Below are 22,703 nucleotides of genomic sequence, written 5' to 3'. Positions count from 1 at the left end.
AATTAAGTTGGCACTCATTTCTAGCTTGAGGATTCTGTGTCCTAGAACTCTGATGGCCCCCACCGAGCCTGTGGCCTGGCAGCCCTTGGCACTACTCCAACCCAGTGGCACTTTGAATCCTCACAGGAAACAGCTATTTAAATTACAGTCTTTAAACCAGGCACTTAAATAATCAGACATGAGACAAGAGGACCTTGCTGCAGTTTGCTTGGATGAAACTCTGACTATCTGGCCCTATGCTAGTTGTGAAAGATTTCTCATCAACCCTGAAAGGAGTGCCCCATGGCAGTGATCGCCAGCAATGCCTGTCCTAGAAAAAACAAGACCATCACAGGCTGGAGTCAGGGATTATCCCGGCCAGAAGGGAGATCAGCCTACACGCTGTCCTTCACCCTGCCCCTGATGCTCCCTAGGAGCACGAGATTTCTACAAGTGGAGATCTCCCTTCATTGTGCTAGTGTGAATGTGTTCATGAGCTGTTCAGATCATGTTCAGGAATTTCCAAAGCAAGCAAGTTTGGCCAGTCAGATTGAATGAACTTACAGGCCGCTTCAAAACAAGAACAAAAATAGCAGGCAAGAAACCTCTCTCAAGGAAGCCAGTCTGCACTGCTGACCTGGATGTGTCATCTGCTGCCATTAAAACTGAGGGTAAATGTTGCCAGAAGAAAAATTTCCAGCAGAGAATTCCCACAGGGCATCTTCAGCCTGAGGAAGTGCTTGAAATCCTTCCATTGAATCATCTTGCCTTTAAAAGGGAAACACTGCGGTTTTTTGTTTCTCTGCTGAAGAGACAACTCCTTTTCTAGAGTCCCACTCCACACAGCAAATCTTGGTTCCTGGTGTAAGTGCCTATGGATTATTCACACTTCCTAGGTAAAGCTGAGACTCCCTAAATAATCTTTTGTGCCTGGCAGATGGCCTGTGGTGCAAGAAGCAGTCACTGTGCAGAGACAGCCCACAATATACCACAATGTACTGACAAGATAGATTGGAAGATACCCTGCTCTTCATCATCAATGAATCTCAAGGAGATAAATCAGTACAAAGTATCAGTCAGAAAAACTCTACCACCCAAATTCTCCTCAACAGATGGGCTGAGATTCGAAGCCAAACTTTGCCCTGTAACTAAAGTCAAAAGGGTTTTCCACTTCCTCTTGGAACAGAGCCGCCAAATTCTGCTTGGGAAGCTCTACTCCACCACTGCTCATGCTGGGACCCACATCTTTCAAACTACCTGGGGAAAGCACAAGCAAAGCCACACATAAGGCTGGGGGTGTAACGGGGAGAAAAAGCCCACTGGCCTGTTCCTCGCCTAGAGACCCAAGGAAGGAAAACAGTGGGCTTCCCTGTCCTGCTGACCCAGCAACTGCCCAAAGGGACACGGAGACTGAGAATGTTCTAATTCCTCCAGGACTGATGTAAAGTAGAGAAGGAAGAAGCTGGAGCCCTGTTTTCTGTACCCAACTCATCAGTGCGAGCACAGTGCTTTCACTTCACTTTCAACACCCCAGCTGTTACTTACTAGTCCTCAGGACAAGTACGTCCACTCCCCCAGCTCTATAGCTCCCCAGGCATGCAAAGAAACAAAAAATAGCAATGAGCATGCACGCATGCACACACAGCAAGATGTGCACACACCCCATGTTTCACGGAAAGCAGCAACATTGCCTCCCCCTGAGGTCTGGAGGCTTCTCTGGGTACTACCTGCATGATCCATGTGGGGATCTAGCCAAGGGAAGAAACCTGAAAATCAAGGCAGGGTGGGAGAGTCATCAGCACCAACAGCTTTTACTCAATGAGTAACATCCCTGGATACTATCTCTGATAGCTTCTCAGAAGGAATTTGTCCAGCCTCTGGCACAGAGCTTCACACAATGGGATTTGCTGTTCTTTGTTAAACACAGCTCAGCAAAGGACTCCAGGTGAAGGCAAACCTGAAAGCTGCAGTTCCCTCGCACTCAGAATATATGTGGCTTGAAGAAGCATCTGCTCAAAAATCTAAGGATTGTCAGCCTTGTTGTTATGGATGTCCCCAGCCTGACTAAACCTGTCCCCTGAGACAGCAAACAAAGAATTAACAAGTACCAGATGTGGTGATGTTGTGGGAAATAGAGGGAATGCACATCCACAGGGGACTAGGTCCAACAACACTCTCTTTTTCTTCATCATGCTAGCAAGGACTTCACAGTACTTGCAGGCTGGGCTGGATTCAAACTACAGACCCAGAAGGGAAAGGCTCCAGGTCTAGAGCACTGCACAGAAGAACCCAGAAGTGCTTCCCAGGCAAGCACTTTGTGGCAACAGGAAAAACAGGAGAACTAGAGCACAGTAGACCGAGGAACTTCATCGTGAAGCTAAGCAAGGGGTATCCTGCTCTCCCAGCATTTCAAATGCACTTCTTGTGTAAGTTACACAAGCAGTATCAAGATCAGAAAGCCTTTCACCACATATTCCCTGTGAACCACCACTCTTTCAGTCAGAGCAGATGCCTCTGGAGTAGATGACTACTCAGGGTGCACTAGGGACCTGAGGAGACAGCATCTTGTAGCCACAATTTGGAGGACAGAGCAGCTGAGCAGGCTGAATGAAACTGTCATCTTTGCTGTGTTTCACCCCCACAGCAAGACTCAGCACAATGTGCCTGTAAGGTTAGTCCCAGCCTTTATGGTGACAGACCAGAACTCAGAAGGTCTGTATCCATTACGAACTGAAAACCCCATCCAGGAGTGTCCTGGACACTTGAGTCACACAAGCAGTACTTACCCGTGGGAGGAGGAGCAATGTTGGCTGCTGGCAGGGGTTTGGTAGATGGAGCTCCAGGACCTCCCTGAGGATAACTCATGTTCATGGGGCAGTTGAAGGGTGCTGCAGAGAAACCCAGAGGAGGCTGGCTTGGCACAGGGAGAGGACAAGCTGCAGGAAGCTGAGATGATGGGACGGAGACTGGGGTGAAGACAGCAGGTCTGGGTGGTGGAACACCAGGAGATGTCATGGGCATGGACTGTCCCGGCAGAGAAGGCTGGCTGGGAAACGGAGCAGGACCAACAGGTCTGACCCCTGCTGGTCCAAATGGCTGAGACTGTGAGACAGCTGCAAATGAGAAAGAGCATCACTTGTTTCATGTGAAAACTAATCCTGATGCTCTCTATGCTGTTAAGTCTGCCCTCCTCCAAGCCATACCCTAGAATACCCATACCAGGTATATCTCCCACAATTCAGGCTACATCAGTCAAATTCTACCACAAAATTGGCTCTGGCTTCTCCAGCCCTGTATATGTTTAGTATCAGTGGACATGCAGCAGCAGTTGCTAGAACTAGATGTGTCAGAAGCACTGAAAAGCCTCTCAGACAGCTGACTTGTTCTTTGCAAATACAATAGGCTTCTGAGGAAGAAAGCAGAGCAGCCATCCAGGCTGAAGGCTTTAGTCTAAGAAAACCTGGAGAATGGATGTGACTATGAGACAATGCTTACCTGGCCCTGAAACGGTTGCTGGAGCCAAGCCCAAGTTGTACTGTGGGTATGGGGGCCCTCTTGAATAGACACTTGTTTGTGGACCTGGGCTGGTCTGGGGAGGGACAACATGGTGAGGTGTCATAGACATCGCTGGCACTGGCTGAGGTGTGAAGAGTGAAGGCACTGAAGGCTGAGGAGGTGCTGAAGGGGCAAATGACGACTGATAGTTTGGCTGCAATCAAAAAACAAAGAACTTGCAAATGGCTGACAGACATAAGCAGATGCTTTCTATCCCTGTCACTTCTCAGGCAAGAGAAGATCCTGTTGCTGTCAGTGTCCTGGATGGATCAAAGGCCTTTCCCACCATGTAACTTGCTCAACAAGCTGGGCACCACACTCCTCAGTTTTCTCTGGCTCTCAAAAGAATTAGTCCTCAGGAGCCAGTTTCCATACAGTAACTTCCTTGAAGCACAACCAGAGGAAATAATGAAGGAACAATAATGAAGTAATAGAGGCTGGACGCAAAACTTCCTGAACAGTTTTCTTGTGCAAGAACTGAGATTATACCATGCTACACTAACTTTACTGAGATATGAAGGTGAGATGGGTATAGGAGAATGAACCACAGCCCCCTTTTCCCTCAGTACGTGACATCTCAGTGGATCACTACACCTGTTAAGAGTTTCCTCCAGTGACTGCATGTGGGACAGGGCTTTGTGAAAAGATGCCTGACATCCTACTTTAGATTATCATAGAGCTTCTGTTTGCTTCAGTGAAGGACATCACCTATGAATTCCTCAGTGCCTGCAATCTGCATCATGTCATATTACTTTACATGCCTTCCACAACCCAGTAAACTTTCCTTCCCCTCCTCAAGCCACAAACCCCTGAGTTTAAGGCCTACCTTCTCTGGATGTCTGGGACTTGTTTTGTGGGCTGCTCCTTCAGGGGCTGAACCACCCTTGGCTGCTGGAGATATGTGTTTAATGACACCTACATTGACACGAGTGTAGGGAAAAGGTGGTGGCTGCTGATCAGCTACATTCTCTCCTTGAGCATGGAAAAGCCGGTCTCGAAGCTGTTCGATCAGGAGCTGAAACAAACTATGCTTTAGGAGAAGTGCCTTGAGAGCCTCATATGGAAGGTGCTGGGGAGGCACTCAAAGCAGACCCTGACCCCAAAGCACCCAGCATCAACCTGCAAAACTAACCATTTCCCCAACAGCCACCAGGGAAAAAAACCCAAACACCTCTAAGTGACAATCTGGGACTTCACCTGCCATATTCCCAGGCAGACGAAGTCTCACTGCTCCTTCCCCCAATTCTAATTTTCCCTCCGCAACCTCTGCCCATATCTGGGCACTCAACAGATCTGTTTCAAACTACAAGGTGACCTCCCCATTCCCTTCCTCTACCAGCTAGTTTCAGGAATAGATGCAGCTTCCCTAGGGAGCTGCTTCTCCGCATTGTTCTCCAGGAACCATTTTATAGTTCTGTAGTTCCCTTCCTTTTCCCCGAATCAAAAGGACTACACAAAGGAAAAGCAAATGAAGACAAAGGCTGTGTCCTAGAAAAAAACCAACATAACTCTGTTCTCAAATTACCATAGTTAAGGTGAAACCTTAAATCCTGATGCATGTCAAAACTCAAGCACCTCCTCAGACAAAGTGCCATTTTTCCCCGTATCCTGCTCCTTCCCAGAACAACTCGTTTCTCACTCACCTCTTTAGAGCTGCTAGGTAGGTAATTCATTGCAGCTGCCAAGCATCCTTGTGATGCCAGGAGACTGGCATATTGGGTGATTCGTTCTGCCAAGACAGGGCCTGGCGCCGGTCCTGCTGTGCCTCGGAGCATCTCAATGGACCTGCTCAGCACCATCACCTTCTCTATGAGATCCTGAATAAGCCAGGGGGAGGGAAGAAACAGACCACTCAGAATCCAACTGACTTTTCCCACTTTCAGATGACATCAGGTCCAATGTGAACAGAAGTTACTCCACTCTATATCAGTTACTACCACTGATTACCATTTCCTTAGATGCACTTTGTGGAGAAAAAACAGGAACCAGAAAGCAAACCCTGACATTGCTACTTTTATGGCAAGGGAAAAAGAAAATCAGAAGCCACAAGGACATTCCAAACAACTGCCATCTTTTTACTAGGAAATTTATACTGTAACTCTATGAATTACAAGCTACCAGCTTGGAAGAAGGATTAAAATCACACCAGGAGAAATTCACTAGGAAAAACTACTGGTGCTGACAAACAGACCAGAAGATTTTTAGTTATTCAAAGCTCCTTCAACTCATAGAAATAAAAGTTATGTTTATATCTTTAGAAGTATCATTGGCTGATAATTGGGAGGAGGCCAGTTACAAAAACAACCAGGAATGCTGAAGATGTCTTTTTGTTGCTGTTATTCACCACTGGGTTGCAAAACCAGGGAACTCTGTAGCAGAGGGCATTATCTGCAGATATCTGAGTGGAAGACTTGTCTAGTTCATTCTAGTGACTGCTGGACACAACCGGGTTTAGTGCCTTAGTCAGGACAGGTTTAGGTGTAACAGGTAGTTAAAAACAACACTTAGAAGCCCCAATTCATCTGCAAATTGTGATTTCCTACAAATGATCATTCTACTTGCAGTGGGAATAATACAGTCTAGACTTTATTTTGCCAGAGGTTGTTCTGAAGGTAAGCCAGATAACTCGACCATAACTGGATACATGATAAGCACAGCAGCAAATGTACTCCCAGGCAACTACTGGTAAGAAAACAGGTACAGTCTAAATTTCTCTGACTAAAAGGAAGCTCAGAGATGACACTGGTATACAAAGACAGGCAGGTAGGCTGTAACTCCTGTCCATGGCTGGATTTATATGCAGTGTAATCAGTACTCTCTAAACACATGAACCCTTAACTTTTAAGAGTGCAGGTCTCCTTTAGATGTAAGCCTGTAATCCAGGCTAGAAGGAGATATCTTGGTGACTACGAACAGGTCTCCACTGTCTGCTGGGAGTCCGATATTCTGCTTGACAGGATAACGCAAACAGATCAGGGCTACCAGACTGGCCTAAAGAGGAGTCAAACCAATATTATAGCACCTCTACCTGCAAGGCAAGGGGTGACGAAGTCTCATGGTTTTTTACCCAGCATTCCACCAGCCTCTCCACATTGCCCGATGAGATGTAGCAGAGACAGGCATCATTGGACAGGGCTGCATCTCCCTCCGACTCCAGGCGGGCACCCAGCATGTCTAGAGAGAAAGAAATACAGCAAACACTTAAACACTCTCTTTTTGAAGAGCTCATTAACCCCAATGCCCATCTCTTAGCAATCTTGCTCTGTCTTGGAATGAAAACGCATTGACAGCTTTGCATCTGCACTTAATTCTTGCATAACACAGAGAAATAAGCATCATTAAGGAATCCTAAAGCCAACTTGGTTGAGAAAATAAATAATTTTTAAAGTATTTGCTAATTTGTATATGTCTGCCCAGACATACAAAAGAAAGAAAAACCCGTAAAAAATGACAGATGAATTCAGTGAAAAAAATCCAATGCTCTTTCTTTCCCAAATAAATCTCCAGGCAACAGTAGTGTCCAGTATCAGGGACTGCTAGTAATCTGGTAGTGGTAATGTTTAGCAAACACTAGGAGATAAAGGTGAGCTGGAACTATCTCACTAACACACCACCACTTTCCAAACCTACAATTTGATCTGTAAAAGATGTCATGTTTTCTTGCATTTCAACTTGTGTCATCTTGTATAAAGTGCTGGCATTTCTCCAACAGCACTTGGCTGTTCCCATCAGCCAGGAGCTGGTTCCCAGCAACACGAGTAACTTCATCAGATTCAGTCACTAGATTGTCCCTGAATTCTGACTCTCAGAACAACTGAGAGCGTGTTGGACTATTAACAGGACTGCAGAAACTACTGCGGCAATCAAATATTCATTAACCTCTGTTTCTGAGCTTAAAAGGGAGGGAAATGTGCTGGAATGGTAAACCTCTTTCAGATGGAGTGAAGCCACTTGACCTTTTACTGTCAAGGAAATCCCCTTCCTTGCAAAATAAAATAATAAATATCAACCTCTTAGTGTCTCAGTCTAGTGCCTATCCTATTTAATTCCATGCTGTTGGTAGAGGTGACAGGAAATGTCAGTATATATATCTTTACATTAAGATTCTCAGCTATAGAGTGCATAAATCATTCTGCTAACTGAACAGTCCCTGCTTATTCAAAAATTTCCAGTTAGCTGTAATGAGTAAGGAATACTTTCCTTCCTCAACAGTATCCACTTCTTTCTGTAAGCGGTCCCGAGTTGCCTTCCCCTAAGGGAAATCCTACCAAAACGTAGTACACTGCATACCACAGAGTTGGGTATAGTCCTCATGCTTCGAGTATGTTAACAAGATGGCCAGTGCCTCCTTCCAGCTCTGTAGATCACATGTGCAAACAATATCTTGCCAGTTCTGCTGCACGATGGAGGAAAGCAGCTGTAAGAGAAGCAGAAGGCCTGTCAGTCACTGAAGACAAAGATAAGCCGACTGCTTAAGCAAGTGCACCCACAGGGATAGCTCACTCTCAGGCACGCTTCCCACCATGCATCAACTACCTCACTGTACATTAAGGTCCACCAATCCCAGCATCTCAGTGTTAACAGTAATTGGAATCCAATGCCCTAAAGAAAGTAAAAAAGCCCAACAAAGCACTTAAAAGAATATGAAAACAGCCACATTAGGCAAGACTAAAGATCTGTCTAACACATTTCTTGTTTCAGAGCAGCTAGCATCAATGACTGGGAATATAGTGTTAGGAATCTATCCCAAGCCCTCTTAGACTTCCTCATTTGTCAATTAATAAGCTAGGACCTTCCTAGCTGGGCTGTAAAGGGGCAGGATGCTCCACAGGCTACAGGCATGGGGAGCTGAGGCAGAAACCATTGGATTAAAAAAAAACAAAGAAAAGGAACGCAGAACAGACATTCTAGGTAGGCAACATTAATCTGTCATGAAACTACCAAGAGATTAGAGTAAACATCTAGCAAAGAGGAGACGCACAGAGTCTGCAGACATTCTATTTCCTGCCAAAGCATTTGCACATATATTCAAACAAACATCTGCCGAGATACCACACACCTTGCCCTGCTCAGTAGCTACACAAAACTGTCACTTACCAGGGAGAGTTTTGTCTTATTCTTGGCAAAATAGCGCTTCTGGGTCTCCTTTAGGAGGTTCTCCCCACCAGCTATAGCTAAGATGATGGCATCAGCAAAGCGTTCTGCCCTCAAGCACAGCTCCACTGCACCCTCAAAATTGCCCAACAAAAGGGCTTGGCTGATGAGTCCATCTGTATCTACAGAGGTGAGAAGCAGAGTTAATCCACAGGGGCACCATCCAAATGCATTGATGATGTTCATTTTAAAGAGCAGGCAGCAAAAACCACTAATGTATGGAAGCCCAGCTAAAAGATGTGGAAAGCCAAATCAGGTTTTGTACTTAAAAAACCATCACTGACTTGACAGTAAGTCTTCCATCATCTAAAAGATTCTTCTGTACTTTTAATAGGTCTCTTATATGTGAAGAGTATTTCCTTGCACAATGCTGATAGATGTTGCATGACACTGGGATGGCTCATGCGTTTTAGAAGTGGAACAGATTCTTCCCGGTATCTCTAATTTTCTGGTTTCCCTTCTTCTCCCCTTTTCCTAAAAGGACAGAAGCACATTTCATGTAACATACCTTCTGTGACAGGAATCTCCAATGTGCTCATATTCTGGGGGATGAGGTTGTCAAAAAAGGCTGAAGAGGAAACAGCAGCTACATCATCACTGGAATTTATCAAAAGCTGTGCAAAGAGGGCAAGAGGTTAACTAATCCGTTGAACGCACAGATCCTGCCCAAAACAGTGTAATGGATTACGGAGTGAGAGGGGGCTGCCTTCCATTTGGTTAAGCATGCTCATATAAATCTGATTGCAACTTAAAAACCCATCATGCCTCCTGTCACTGCTCTATCAACCTGCACAGTTTCACCAGGGCAGCAACAAGAGCAGCGCTGCTACTGACAAATGTTAGGAGACTGACAGTGTAACACATGCAATGCCGACAGTACTGCTGGCCAGCATTCATCAACTCAACCACCAGCCCTTGAGTAAGCCGAACAATTTTAGATGGAATAGGGACAAGCACAAGTGATATCTGTAACTAACAGGTAGAATCACAGTCATGCTTGGTGCTCTGTTGCAATGCAGGACACAATTGCTACCCCTAGAATATCTCAGCCAGTGTTTAAGGTTTGTGAAGAAAGTTCCTAATTTGAGGACAACAATTTTAGATACCTTAGAGGAATAAAATTTACAGTGCATAGTGAAACAGGCCTTGGAAGGCATCTCAAGATGGGCATCCCAAAATCATGTGAGAATACATTTCAAAGGACAGAGGTAAAAAGGAAAGAAATTCAAAAGAAATACCACAGCAGAAGCTTCACAGAGGAAATCCAGAACTGCAGCATGAAGTTAAGCTGGGGTGAGGCTAACTCTATCACTGAAGATTGAATGCACTTGTGAAGCAAGCGCTGGCAGCCAGAAGTCCATCTTCATCATCCACTGATTTGTTTTAAAGCCAGAAGGGACCGCTACAATCGCTTAGTCTGACCCTATGAGTGGCTGACAGGCCTGTGAACTGCCCTCTGTGATGCCTGCATCAAGCCCAACAACTTGTGGTTGGAATTAAACCTTCCTGTTCATTTTGCCCTCCACTGCTTTCTCAGCTGACAAGATGTACAGGACATACCTGATCTGGTTGTGCACCGTTTGTCTCATCTGCTTCAGGAAGGGTCTGTTTATCTGGGATCCTGTTACTCAAACACGAGGCGATCTGTAAAAGCAACAGACAGAGTGAAGCCCCTACCAAAGCTAAACACCTGGGCAGCAAAGCCACCAGGTGACTGGCAAGCCCCAGACATAATTCCCCCAGGTCTTTCACCCATTTGGAAGCTCATCCTCTCCCTGTTTCTGGCTGGCTGCCTATTGGAGGTTATTTGTCCTTTTCAGACCATTATCCATGCTGCTGCAAGAGTCTCCTCCCCTGCAGCTCCATCAGTGCTATGCCAGCCTGTCTTCCTGTGTCACCTTCTTCCTGGCTGAGGAATCCCCTGAGAGCTGGACGCTCAAAGAAGTTCTCACAACTGCACCGTTGTTACACACCTCCCAGAGCACCAACAACTGGAAGCAAGATAACAGGGCTCAAGACCCCCCTGGTTTGATCCAGTACAGCTACAGTTATACCCTTAGAGGTGCCCATTGTTTTTTAATGGGGGATACTTGAGGTGCCTCTCAACTGCATTTCCTACAGTTTGGTCTTTTGTGTGCTATGAGATCACTCAGTCATTTCCAGTAGGGACCCTACAACTCTCCTGCAGCAGCTTCTGTCCTGTAAATGTTTCTCTCTATTGGAAAGACCCTTTACCTTTTTTTGCAGATCCTCTTTACTGTAGCCCAGCAGCTTGAGGAGTTTAGTCCTGGAATCCTGCTCCAGATTCACCTGAGTCCCAAAGGATATTAAAAAAGACAAGAAAACATGTAAAATCCTAGACAGCTACACACTGCCAACAGTTGGCTACTTTTGGAAGCATCAAATTTTAGAGCTCAGTTTATAGATAAGGAACTCAACTATGACAAGTCCACCTAATGACTACTGTGGGAAAATCTATGGAATTTAAGTTATAATAATGATAAAAGGGTGGAATTCAAGTTTGTCATGTAGTTACAATTGAGGTACAACTGCATATCAGGGCTACGACTGTATGCATATGTAGTGTACTTAGTCATTGATTCCTTGGATGGTATAGGAATTACCAAGCTCATCTCTGCATAGAGACTAGGGAGTGATTTCAGTTCGGATGAAACTGAGACAAGGTGGTTGCCTGAACTCCTAGCTGGCTTCACTTGGTTTGTTCAGCCTGAAGAAGAGGAGACTGACGGGAGACAGATGCAGAAATGGTCAAGCAGGACAGCCTTCTGTATAGAAGCTTGATTTGTAGTTTAAGACAATTAATAGTAATAGATCTTGTACATGTCAGAGTGGTTTCACAGGACCATGGGCCAGCTGGATTATAAAAATCCACTAGAATGACAGTTTGATGTATCTCAGCCAATGCAGCTGAAGACCCTTATTGCAAAAACCCTTGCAACGGAGACTACTGTGACTACCTAGACAACCTATTCAAGGGACAGGATTCTCCATGCAAGTGTAACACTATTCCAAATATTTCACCCCACACACACCCTGCCTACAAGTGTCTGTAAGCTACTACCAAGACTAAGCCCTGCCACTCCTCACTACCAAACTCTTTCATATTACCAAGTTGTCAATGAAACCATTGTCCTACATGGCGCTACAGTCAGTCCTCGTGCCACGACAGGTCTCTTATTTTTTACTGGGGAATCTCGTTGCCCCTTTGGACTTTGCCTTGAGAAGTAACAACAGTAGAGCTCCACAAGTAGCAGGCAGAGATAGCCTGGCAATGGGTTAAGATGAGAAAAATCCTGTTTAGTACCTTCACAGGAAACCCAAACAAGTTCACTGAAAAGACCATTCCTACTGAAAAATAAGAAAACCTCTAATACCCCAACTGCAAAAACTTTTCTTTACACAAAATTAACTAGCCTACTTGGTTCCATTTTATATCTTTAAAAAACCTCAAATATAAAGGGCTAGAGAGGACCATAATGAACATATTTCACCCCAGGACTCTAAAAGAACTTATATTTGTGTTTCACCACAGCCATCCTACCTTCAAGAAGTTCCAAAGGTTCTCATCAAATGGCAGCTTGGCTTTCTGGATCTTGCCCTGGCAGTAATCAAGTAGGTTCCCTGACTGCAAGGCCATCTGCAGTTCTCTGGACCGCAGCAGAAATTCAGTTTCAGTAGTGACTTGACTGATGAACACCTCGTGTGGGTAGGTGTGCTGTATTTGCTGTCCAGGAGCTTTGGTAAGACCAAAGGTAACCAGTTTTCCTCCAAACTGAAAAAGACCGAGGGAGACACAGTGAGCATTCTCATAAACAAAGGTAAAAGGAACTCGGCTCTTCATTCAGTGAGGTGGACTCAATCTCCAGCTGTGATCACAAGGAACCCAAACAGTTTAATGTGTATGGATGGCAGGGACATTGAGGGACTTCACATCACAAGCCCTTCAGCTGAAGACTGATAACCATTACACTTGTACATGTGCTGTCAGGCCTAGTCAACTGCAAATAGCTGAGAGACACAGAGGAAAAAGTACCATTTGGAACTGTTTGTTCTTTTCTGACGTGGAGAGGTAGGCTGCAATGATAAAAAATACAATATAAATGGCAGCCACTAGACAGACAGAGAACAAGACAAGCCAAAGGTTAAAAGAACTTTCAGCCTTTTGATTTAGGAGTGAAAAGGTGAGGAAAATCAAATATCTGGATAGGAAGGAGAAAGAGAAGGATGGGAATGCACATCACAGCCTACAAGATAGCTTCGTTAACTCCCACTTATGACCTCCTGTTCTCTGCTACAGGACTCTTTCTTGTTAGAAATATATCTGAATGTTGAGCAAAAGAGCTTTGGCTCCATGGGACATCACACTGCACCTTAAACAGGTATTAAAACAACTAGCAACAAGAAGATAAAAAGGTTTCCCTAGAGAAAGAAAAAGATTGTGTCACAAGATGACATCTATTGCATTTTAAGGTAAGGATGCTCCATTAACTTACTGCAAATGAAACACCCACAGGTCTGCGAATCCACTTGGGTGGCTTTTTTAATGGTGGAATCATGGTGGTCTGAGCTACTTGCTCTGGCACCTGCAGAGGAGGAAGGATCTGTCCTGTGCCAAAGGGATCCAGGTTGTTAAAGGAGGAAGAGATCTAGAATCAGATGGAGAAAGGAATAAGGTATGATTCAATTCCTCTCTGTATGGAGTAAGCACAAAAACCAATTGCTTAGTAATTAGTCACTTTCCTTGCTGATGAAGAAAGAGGCTATTACAGCACCTCTTCCTGGAACACCACCAAGCCTCTATGTGACAGACTTAGTATTTCCAAAGAGTTCCAGAAATTATTTCTCAAGAAAGCTCCACCACGGGAGATTTTCAAGTAATTTTCCCTTAGCAAGGTGCAAATGCCCTAACAAACACTGCTTTGCCTAGCACCAAGCTTATAAACAAAGAAGTTACAAAATTACTTGTTTCAGCCAAGACAGTGACCACATATGGTCAAAAGTTATCCAATTTATTTCTTGTTTTGCTCACAAAGAAATGCTGACCCCCATTCTGTTGCTGGGGTCTTTCAAATGGGTTAGTTTTAAGGATTGTCTCAAGCTTTTACAGCTTAGATGAGGCTGGTGAAATAATCTCTCCAGACTTTTTTGCCTAGAGAAGAGAGGGTCAAAAGTGGCCTCTGATCTGGATTTCTGACATGGAGCATACATACAATGCTGTTCACATGCATTCTTAATTTTTAACATTGCTGGCATATATTTGTTGTTTGCTAAAGATAACCCTGTTCAAGTTTGACTGGACCATACGGCATCGCTCCAAAATACAACTGACCTGCGTACCTGATAAGAAGCAACACAGGGCTCATCAAGCTAAAGTTGCCAAACAATCACAGGCAAGACCTATATGTCTCTTTTGAGGGGAAGCCAATTCCAAAGACAGACCATTTCCTGAATCACCCTAAACCTTCAAAAAATAAATACACACTACCAGGGTACCAGTAACACCAACCACGTCTTCAACAAAAGTTTCTGTCCTGATACCATGGAACCCAGACGAAAGAGACTTCCTGGTCATGAACTCCCCACCTCCAGAATTGTCATTATCCCCTCCTATGTTTGTTCTTTCTTGTTATTCTGTTTATCGAGGAATTGTTCTGCCCTACTGTCCTCCAGTTTTGAAGAGTGAAAGTGTGGCACATGCACGTGAAGAATGCACAGAAAGAAAATTCTCCATAGGTTAAATAAATCATTAATCTTCTACAGCTGCTGCTTGATGAAGTATTTTCTGTCTCCTGCAAATCCTATGAAACTGAACCCAGACAGTTGTAAATGACTATATCAATAACACTTAAGCCAGCTCATATGTATTCCCTTAAAATCTGTACTGTAAGGCATTTGTTGTCTGGGAGAGAGGGAGGGAATTAAAAGACTAGACACCAGATTAAAGCTAAAATTTTAGACAGTACTGACGTTTAATCCATTCAGAGTTTGTCCACCTATTCAATGGCTGAGTAATGGGTCTCAGTATCAAAATACTAACATGCTCCAAGTTATAGTCAGTTGATGAGGAATATTGCTAATAGTGCTTATAAGCTACCTATAAACATTCTCTTCTGAACTAATAAAGAATAATGTGTTGTATTAATTAGTATCAACGCATTTAATTTTAACCTAATGACAAGACAAGCTTGTTGCTCTAACAGGTGTGCTGCTTTATTTTCAGTCTAGTAGTAAAATTATAAAATACATATAACATCAAAACTACAGTTGATCTTGGTTCTCTTCACACACTACAATTAATTTTGCAAGAAATACTGAGACACCGTAGCCAAGAGGCAACGTAGTCCATTTGGGACGTGGTGGATATTAAGTTCCCACAGAGGAAGCTTCTGGTTTCCACACCTTACAGCTACACATCCCGGTGGGCAGGACAGACTGTGTCACTCAGTCATCCTGTGGTATTTGTGCTTCTGACGCTCTCAGCAGTGACATGAGTACCTGCCAATCTGTCGAGCTATAAGACGTTCACAGGACTTTACCTTGTCAGCCTGGGTCTTCTGCTGAGCTTCTAAGTTGCCACCCATAACAGAATAAATGTTGATCCAGCCATCGAATGTAGCAGCAGAGAAGACTGAAGGATTCCTGGGACACCACTGGACATCAAAGCACCACTGACTCCGAATGGGTAACTCGTAAACCACCTATCACAGAAAAAGAGGAGGCAGAAGCACAACACAAATAGTCCCCTGCTTTCCCCAAATTACTTGCCCATGGCAATTGTGTCACACTTTATTTCTATTTCACCATTGTATATGAGTATCTTATTTTTGGTTTTTGAAGGACACATTTGCGATCAAATTACAGTGCATTGAGCCCAAACAGCAGAAAGCCACAGAAAAGTGCTGTACAACAGGATTCTGATTGTAGGAAAACAAACAAACAACAAAAAAATCAAGTCAGTTTTGCTGTGCTAAGTACTACTGTATCACAATACTACAGTATTGTCACACCTGCTGTTAACTAAGGGAGATACACCAGAAAATAATACAGAAAAACAGAAGCCAAAGGGCAAGAACGTGTCATGAGCAAGAACATGTAAACAGAAAGAATAGACTAGAACAACAAATTTAACAACGAAAATAAAAGCCTACGGGAAAAAGCAGAACAAGAGAGGACTGTAATAGCTGCAGATAACTATGAAGGATAATTGCAGCCAACTAGTTTCTGGTCCAAAAATCCAAAGTTCAGTTCACAGATGCTGGGCAATTCACTAACACAACCTTGACTTTGAACCTCCAGTTTGTAAAATTAAGGTATTTTCTTTATGCCTCACAGGCACAAAGCACAGAGGATCACAGCTTCCTTGTCTGTGGAAAAAAGAGCTGGTTTTCTTTTCTCAGACATAAAATCTTGCACTTTTGTGTAACAAAATCTGAACTGTTAAGTTAAGAAAAAAAAAGAAGAAAAACAAACAAACAAAGCAACAAACCCCACATCTGAAAATTTTCTGTTCATTGGTACGAATACAAGTAGAGCCTCCTAAGAACAGTTGTGCAGAAATGCATAACTTGAACTAGGACTTTGCAAATCTACAGCAGCATGCAAAAAGATGAGCCAGCTGCACTAAAATTGCTTTTTCAAAAATTTTCCACTAAAACACAGTGAAAAGACTTCTGTAAAAATTAAACATCAGGAACATTTCGGAATCTGACTCTCTTCTAACCACTAGACTCTGTACCGAGTGAGCATCAAATCCCATGAAACCACAACAGCAGCATTTCATGCATTTTATGAAAATTGATTCATTTTTTCCATGCCTTCAAGGCAAAGGTGGTCAGCTAAGTGAAATGGTCCCATGAGATGAATCCAGCCTGGAGCTCCCAGATGGACTTTATTCAGTATCGTTAGAGCTGCTTTCCCCAGTCTATTATCAAGATCAACTGCATAAACTTTGTTCAAAGTTCAGAATTCACAGTCCTATTTTAATTCAGGTGCTCCTAAATATTTCAAATATGGTAATTTTGAGATACATGACTAGATAAGCACATACATGTAACACCACTATAATATAAATAAAGTGTACACCCATACTTAATTACATTGTTCCCCTGTCAATGACCCTAACAAATGATGTTCATCCTGTTCAAGTTTCTCCCCCCAAAACTTATTTCCCTAGGAGAAAGAAGAAGAAACAAATGGACAGAGAGAAGACTACATGTGTGAACACAGCAAGAGTAATCATAATTAGCTGAAACTAAGTTTTAGTTAAAGCTTTCTTTTCTCCATGACCTCTGAGCACAGATACATCACAGAAAATCTCTGCCTGTCTCTGTTGTTTTCAGTCAGGATATGGACAACATTCTCATTCACTCCAGAGAGGAAAAGTGCAGAAAATATATTGGAGAAAACTACATTGGCCCTCCACAGGGGTACAGGGGGACACACACATAGCACACAACTCTCTATCAAGCAGATTATGTGTACTTATGGTTGTGGTTATGTACCTCCCCCATACTTGGGTTCCAGCACAAGATCCGGTTGTCTTTGGCACTGCTCAACAGCAGTTCAGGGTCAGCCTGGCACCAAGAGACAGAGAGAACTCCCCTGAAATAGATCAGAAAGAAGCCAGTCATATATCATACCCAGCCCACTCTACCACCCTGTCACCAGGCAAGCACCATGCACCAGCACTTACGCTCAGAAGTGCTAGTGCTCATTTATATCCTCAACCAGACTCAACTGTAAAACAAAGCAGGTCTAGCAAAAAATCATGGTTCTCCTAAGTCCAGTCTCCCAGATGTCTGCCTTTTAAAGATGGAGATCATTGAAAAGGCAACAAAACAAGCAGGCCCTACCTCGTGTGCCCTTCCAGCTGGCTCAAAGGAGAAGTAGCAAAACGTAAATCCCATATTTGGATCACTGGCAAGCGGTCATCCTCAGAGGAAAGGACTAGCTGGGTTGCAACTTCTGGATGCCAGGCCATTCCTGAGCAATGCATCTAGGGACAAAAATAGCACAGGCTGAAAATTCAGCAAGGTAAGGTGGCAATAGCACAAACGGCCCAGAGCCATGTTATTTTGCACTTAACTGACCTAAAACGCTTGACATAAAGCAAGTCTAGCAACGTCTTGCTATGGGAAGCAAGTACTTCTACCTTCCCTCCCCAGCAAAAAAACCCACTAATCATACAGAGGTTGAAAGACTAGTTCAAAGTTGACAGAAACAAAGCTGACAGTTGATTTTGTCTGGGAAGACAGCTCGGATTCAAAAGCAGGAGACTTCTCACAAATGAGCTGCGAACACAGAAATGAATGCAAGGGTGCCCTAATTTTAGAAACAGCTGGGGCTCTTGTTTCTTCATTACATTAGGCAAAAAAAGAGTTGTTTTGATGTTACAGCTCCAAGAGAACCAGCCCCAACAGCTCTCACAATAAAACCACTTGATCCCAAGAGCGTGTGCCACTGTTTTGCAGTCACACATGGCGTGTTGCAAGCTAGTCAGAATCACAGTTGTTCCTCCACTCACTCTGTTGCTGTGGTCACTGACTTTGATGATAGGCTCATTCTTCCTGAGGTCCCAAACCACAGCCTTGCCGCTGGGGTGGGCAGAGGACAGGATGTGCTGCACCTGTCGGTTCCAGGACACCACACTGATATCTTCATGAGGCTGCCAAGACAGGAAAGGCCACACATCCATTACCCCCATGTTGAGACAACAATAATCACAGGGTTCTGTCACTGGCTTAACTAAGGGATTTGATGATACATAGATTCCTCTCTTCTATCACTGATCAACTAACTGGAAACATCAGCAGCACTGACCAGAAAGACTAGGGAGCATGGGAAGTCCTTTAGTAGGAGAGTACAGTGGACAGTCAAATTTGATGGCCAAATGTCACCTGGAAAAGCACCTTTGCATTTTGGGGGTAGGTACTGGAATCTTCATTGGCCAAATGTGTTACAAAATGGTCCACAGAGAACTGTAACTGCAAGAATATAGATGCTTCAGCTCCTGTGATGAACTTAAATGGAAAGATGACCTTGTGCAACATTCCAGGAGTGCAGCGAGATGGAAAATGATGAAGCATTCAAGGCTAATTGCTGTTACTGTATCTACTGCAATGCAGGAGACAGGCAACAAAACAAATGGGAGGCTTATTGGAGGAAAAACTGTGCCTGCTTTTAGGCAAGCTTACTATGATTTTGCCAGTTTCAGGAGTTGATTGCCCTGAATAACATAATGAGCATCAGAAGCTTCTTCCTTTTCAAATTCAGGAAACATTATCTGGGAGTAATAGCCAAGATACATTAAATGGCTCACTGGCTCTGCGAGGGATATTACTTTCATAAGATATGAAAAGCTTCAGCTGAAGCCTGAAATAAATTCTTTCCTCAGAGAAAGTCCCATAAGCATTCTTAATCCATCACACATGCCCCAGCTGGATCACAAGATAAACTGGTCAGTTACTTGATTCAAATCCACAAAGAGCTTACCCATGCATGCAAAGCACATCCTTCCAGAGCTTGCTGGCCTACCTCCTCGCTCCCTTTACAACATTTTCCACCTCCCCAGAACGAAGCTGATCAGTCACTTCTGATTCATCTTTCTCCTGACAGACATCAAGGTCATTCCCCCTTCACAGACAGGCTAGACCAGCAGGATTCCACACGCTCACATCTTTTTGCTTTGTCTACTGAGATATAAAACTGCAGAAGTACTGCCCAGAGGAAAACTCATTTACCTGTGATTTAGCCCCTGGAGTCATAGGCACACTGAAGTTATTCAAGTCCCAGATGAAAATTTCAGAATCATTGGCTCCAGAAGCCAAGAGGTTACTCTGTAGAAAAAAGAAAAGCTCAGCTGAGTTTCCTGCTCACAGGGAAAGAAGACAGAATTCTTAGAAATACATGTAAGCAAAATACCCAAAATCTTCCAAAGTCAGATGGGAGCCACATTTCACAGCCACTGGTAAGCAGAAAGATAATTGGATTGTAAACCAAGCACATCCCTAGCCTCTGTGCCTTGAGCTGTGCCATAGTACAGACCGGCTTAAAATTTGTCTGGGGAGCTACATGCACAGGTGGCTGCTGTTACTTATCATGAAACTCTGCCACAGGCACGGACGCCACTGTCTCTGGCCAGCTGAGGCTTTGTCCTGCATCTCAGCATGAAAGACATTTCTTCAGAGAAAATGCAGGCTTTCCACAAGGGTCTGCAGGCAACTTTCGGTTTGCCTTTGTGCGGCCGTGAGAATTTGTGTTCTGTTCATCTCTTGCTTATGCTGCATTCAATTCAAGAGTGATTAGAGCCTCACTGAATTAGACATCAAATGCCAAACGAAAAAAAGTAGTTCTGATTTCAGACAAGTAATGCTCGAACATGTAACAGCATTAGAAGACATGTTTTTACAGAGAAGTAAGAGACTTGATCAAGATCACAGGGGAATTCAGTGGCAAAGCTGTGAACAGATCCCAAATCCAAGACCCAAACCAGCCTTGTGTCACAACTACCGTGCCTCTTCCAAGTTAAAAACGGTTCCTTCGGTTTATAAATCTCTATACGCAAGGGAAAAACAAATTTTTTAACATGGAGGTTAACTTTCCTTTGGTTAGAAGAATCTTAATGTTACATACCTGGAAAGGGTTCAAGTCAAGAGCTCGCACAGGACCTGAATGCTTCTCTGTCTGCCCAATTACGGGCTCACTCTTTGAAGCCAAGATCCGGTGCACGCTGTACATTGTCAGGACACCATTATCCCCTCCACCAATGATCACTCCAGAGGACTCTGGAGAGCCATTTCCAAAGTTACCCCAGATCAGCTTATGAAACCTAAAAAAGAAGAAATAAAGCTGGTGTAGGCCCCAATATTTGGTGGAAGTCAAGACACTCTCTGCATTACTGAAAACCACATCCACGTTCTGATCTATCAAACATAACCATCCGTCTGCACCATTTCCCTTTTTAAGAGGACTGTGGCTTCTGCATGCAAAAAGAAAGAGTTTCCTTCCAAAGACTTTTAAAGGGAATTTGCAAAGGAAAAACTTGTCTCTCTCTCTTTTTTTTTTTTTTCTTAAAATGTTTAGGACCTTATATGGAATTTGGTGGGTGAAATCCTTTAACCTACACTATAAAGAAAATTAGATTAGAGGACTATGTGCCTTCCTTTCCAGAGCTGTTATCTGAAAAATATGTTTATCCCCTTTAAAACCTGCTACTTACAAATCACGGCTGCATTTAACAGTGGATGCAAATGTCACCCACACTGATGATCCTAATAAATCAACTTGTATCAAGAATCTGGAAGATAAGTTTCACTGCCTCTAGTGTCTTTACTGCAAATCATTAGCTTCAGCTAATTCACATGATATGGAATAACTCTAATGAGTGACCACCATATAAGTCCTTTCCGATTTCTCCAATGGTCCAACTTCTGTACTTTCACACCCAACATGATTTGTGTCAGTGAAAATGTTCAATTCTTGAAGACAGAGGTCAACTGATCCAAAAGATCACACTTTATACCCTCAAAACATTATATCTTCCTCTCCTTTCTTGTACCAGAAAAGCCTTCTTCAGTTCCACCAATTGATACATCAGTATGAGACTCTAGTACCTGTTTGAGGCAGACAGTGTTCCTTTCTGCTTCATGTCCAGAGAGGGATCCCTGAAGTCAACCTCAAATATTTCCAAGGTGGCATTTGTACTGAAGGATGCATCCAGCTGCTGGGCAGATGTTCCTAGCAAAAGTATAAGGGCAACACAAGTGGGCACTTCTTTCAAGAGCACAAGATACAAAAAAAGCAAGGGACTAGAAACCTGCTCTTCATACACAATGCAACACTTCAACACAACGCTGGTGGTGTGCCTGATCAAGGAAAGGACATGTGTGAACACCTCAGAAAAAGGAACCAACAATTATGACAAAGACTTTGAAAGAAATTAGAACTGAAAGAAATTCTGGGCACCAGGGTCACTGTTACACAAATAACTTTCTCTCTTTAGATATAATTCTTATACCCTCTTCCAAGCAGCCAGAACTTCTGATATTGAGTCCTTATCTAAATTAAAAGTGCAGTTGCACCATGAAACCCAGCTACCATTATGATCCAAACCCTTTTGCATACTGTTCCTCAACCGTGATCAGATATCTTGATCAGACGTTCTAAACTTAGCCTACAGCTGAAGTTCTTCAACCTTAGCCAGCTAAACACCCCCCAATGACCCAGAGACAGCTGGCAGTCACACAGCGGTGGCTTCCTTCCTTTGCCCTCGATTACAGAATAAAAGCTAAAAATATATTTAACATTGCCTAATGGGACACTGACAGGCAAGTGGTCACCCAGTTACCAGTGGGATGCTTTGTAACTGCCTATGGCATGGAAAGTGCCCAGGAGATCATTAAAAGGCAGTACAAATTATGAAACTATGCAGTTTCTGATCGAAAGCAGACTGAAGCCAAAATCTTTGGTCCAACCAAAACTCTGGCCTTATTAGAGAAAAACAAAATAGACTGTCTACCCCAAAAATAGTAATGTTGCTTTTAAAGCAACAGCTGAACTTTTGTCACTTTCTTTTGACAACCACCCAATCAAAGCAATATGGCAGCGCTGCAAACCCAGGCAGGAGACAGAGCTGAGTTCTCAGGTTGGACAGACAACCCAGGCTGTCAGTTCCACACAGACACTAAACTCACCTATTGCCAACAAAGTGAACAGGCTGACTGTGTCTCAGGAAGTAAGATTACTATAACAATAGCGAATAATGAATAATATCAACAAAATGCAACTTAAAGGTTTTGCAGAAGTAACAGAAGTCAAATGTTAACCAAAACAGGCAACTTTAGGGAGAAGAGGTTTCTGTTATTTGATTACGAAGCCACGTGATAATGTCTGAAGATCAACAAAAATAAAAGTGAACTTAAATGAACATAATTAGAATGAACTTGTCAAGTACGTAGCCTTATTTTGTTTTATTTTTCATAGCAAGCAAGTGCTGG

The 22,703-nt window shown here is 43.5% G+C and overlaps 1 protein-coding gene across 4 annotated transcripts in view; it reads right to left on the bottom strand.

Moving 5' to 3' along the window:
- Positions 1–22,703, bottom strand: part of SEC31B (SEC31 homolog B, COPII coat complex component) — a 33,768-nt gene that overhangs the window by 6,084 nt on the left and 4,981 nt on the right. For 2 of the 4 annotated variants that reach the window (XM_080347946.1, XM_080347945.1), the window contains exons 3-21: positions 21,321–21,444; positions 20,341–20,536; positions 19,449–19,544; positions 18,233–18,373; positions 17,562–17,704; positions 17,211–17,310; positions 15,246–15,407; positions 13,203–13,355; positions 12,251–12,481; positions 10,924–10,998; positions 10,249–10,332; positions 9,197–9,302; positions 8,632–8,810; positions 7,825–7,951; positions 6,563–6,708; positions 5,178–5,351; positions 4,361–4,549; positions 3,475–3,688; positions 2,766–3,092 (exon numbers count right to left, since the gene is read on the bottom strand). In XM_080347946.1, the coding sequence (XP_080204072.1) occupies positions 2,766–3,092; positions 3,475–3,688; positions 4,361–4,549; positions 5,178–5,351; positions 6,563–6,708; positions 7,825–7,951; positions 8,632–8,810; positions 9,197–9,302; positions 10,249–10,332; positions 10,924–10,998; positions 12,251–12,481; positions 13,203–13,355; positions 15,246–15,407; positions 17,211–17,310; positions 17,562–17,704; positions 18,233–18,373; positions 19,449–19,544; positions 20,341–20,536; positions 21,321–21,444 (2,967 nt within the window). Of the gene's footprint in view, positions 1–2,765; positions 3,093–3,474; positions 3,689–4,360; positions 4,550–5,177; positions 5,352–6,562; positions 6,709–7,824; positions 7,952–8,631; positions 8,811–9,196; positions 9,303–10,248; positions 10,333–10,923; positions 10,999–12,250; positions 12,482–13,202; positions 13,356–15,245; positions 15,408–17,210; positions 17,311–17,561; positions 17,705–18,232; positions 18,374–19,448; positions 19,545–20,340; positions 20,537–21,320; positions 21,445–22,703 lie in introns of those variants that run through there. The other 2 variants (XM_080347947.1, XM_080347948.1) reach the window with 2 other exon arrangements.

This window comes from Nesoenas mayeri (genome assembly GCF_963082525.1).
Source record: "Nesoenas mayeri genome assembly, chromosome: 7".
Classification (NCBI taxonomy): domain Eukaryota; kingdom Metazoa; phylum Chordata; class Aves; order Columbiformes; family Columbidae; genus Nesoenas; species Nesoenas mayeri.
The sequence above is the reverse complement of the archived record's forward strand: the minus strand, read 5'-3'. Positions and strand labels throughout refer to the sequence as shown.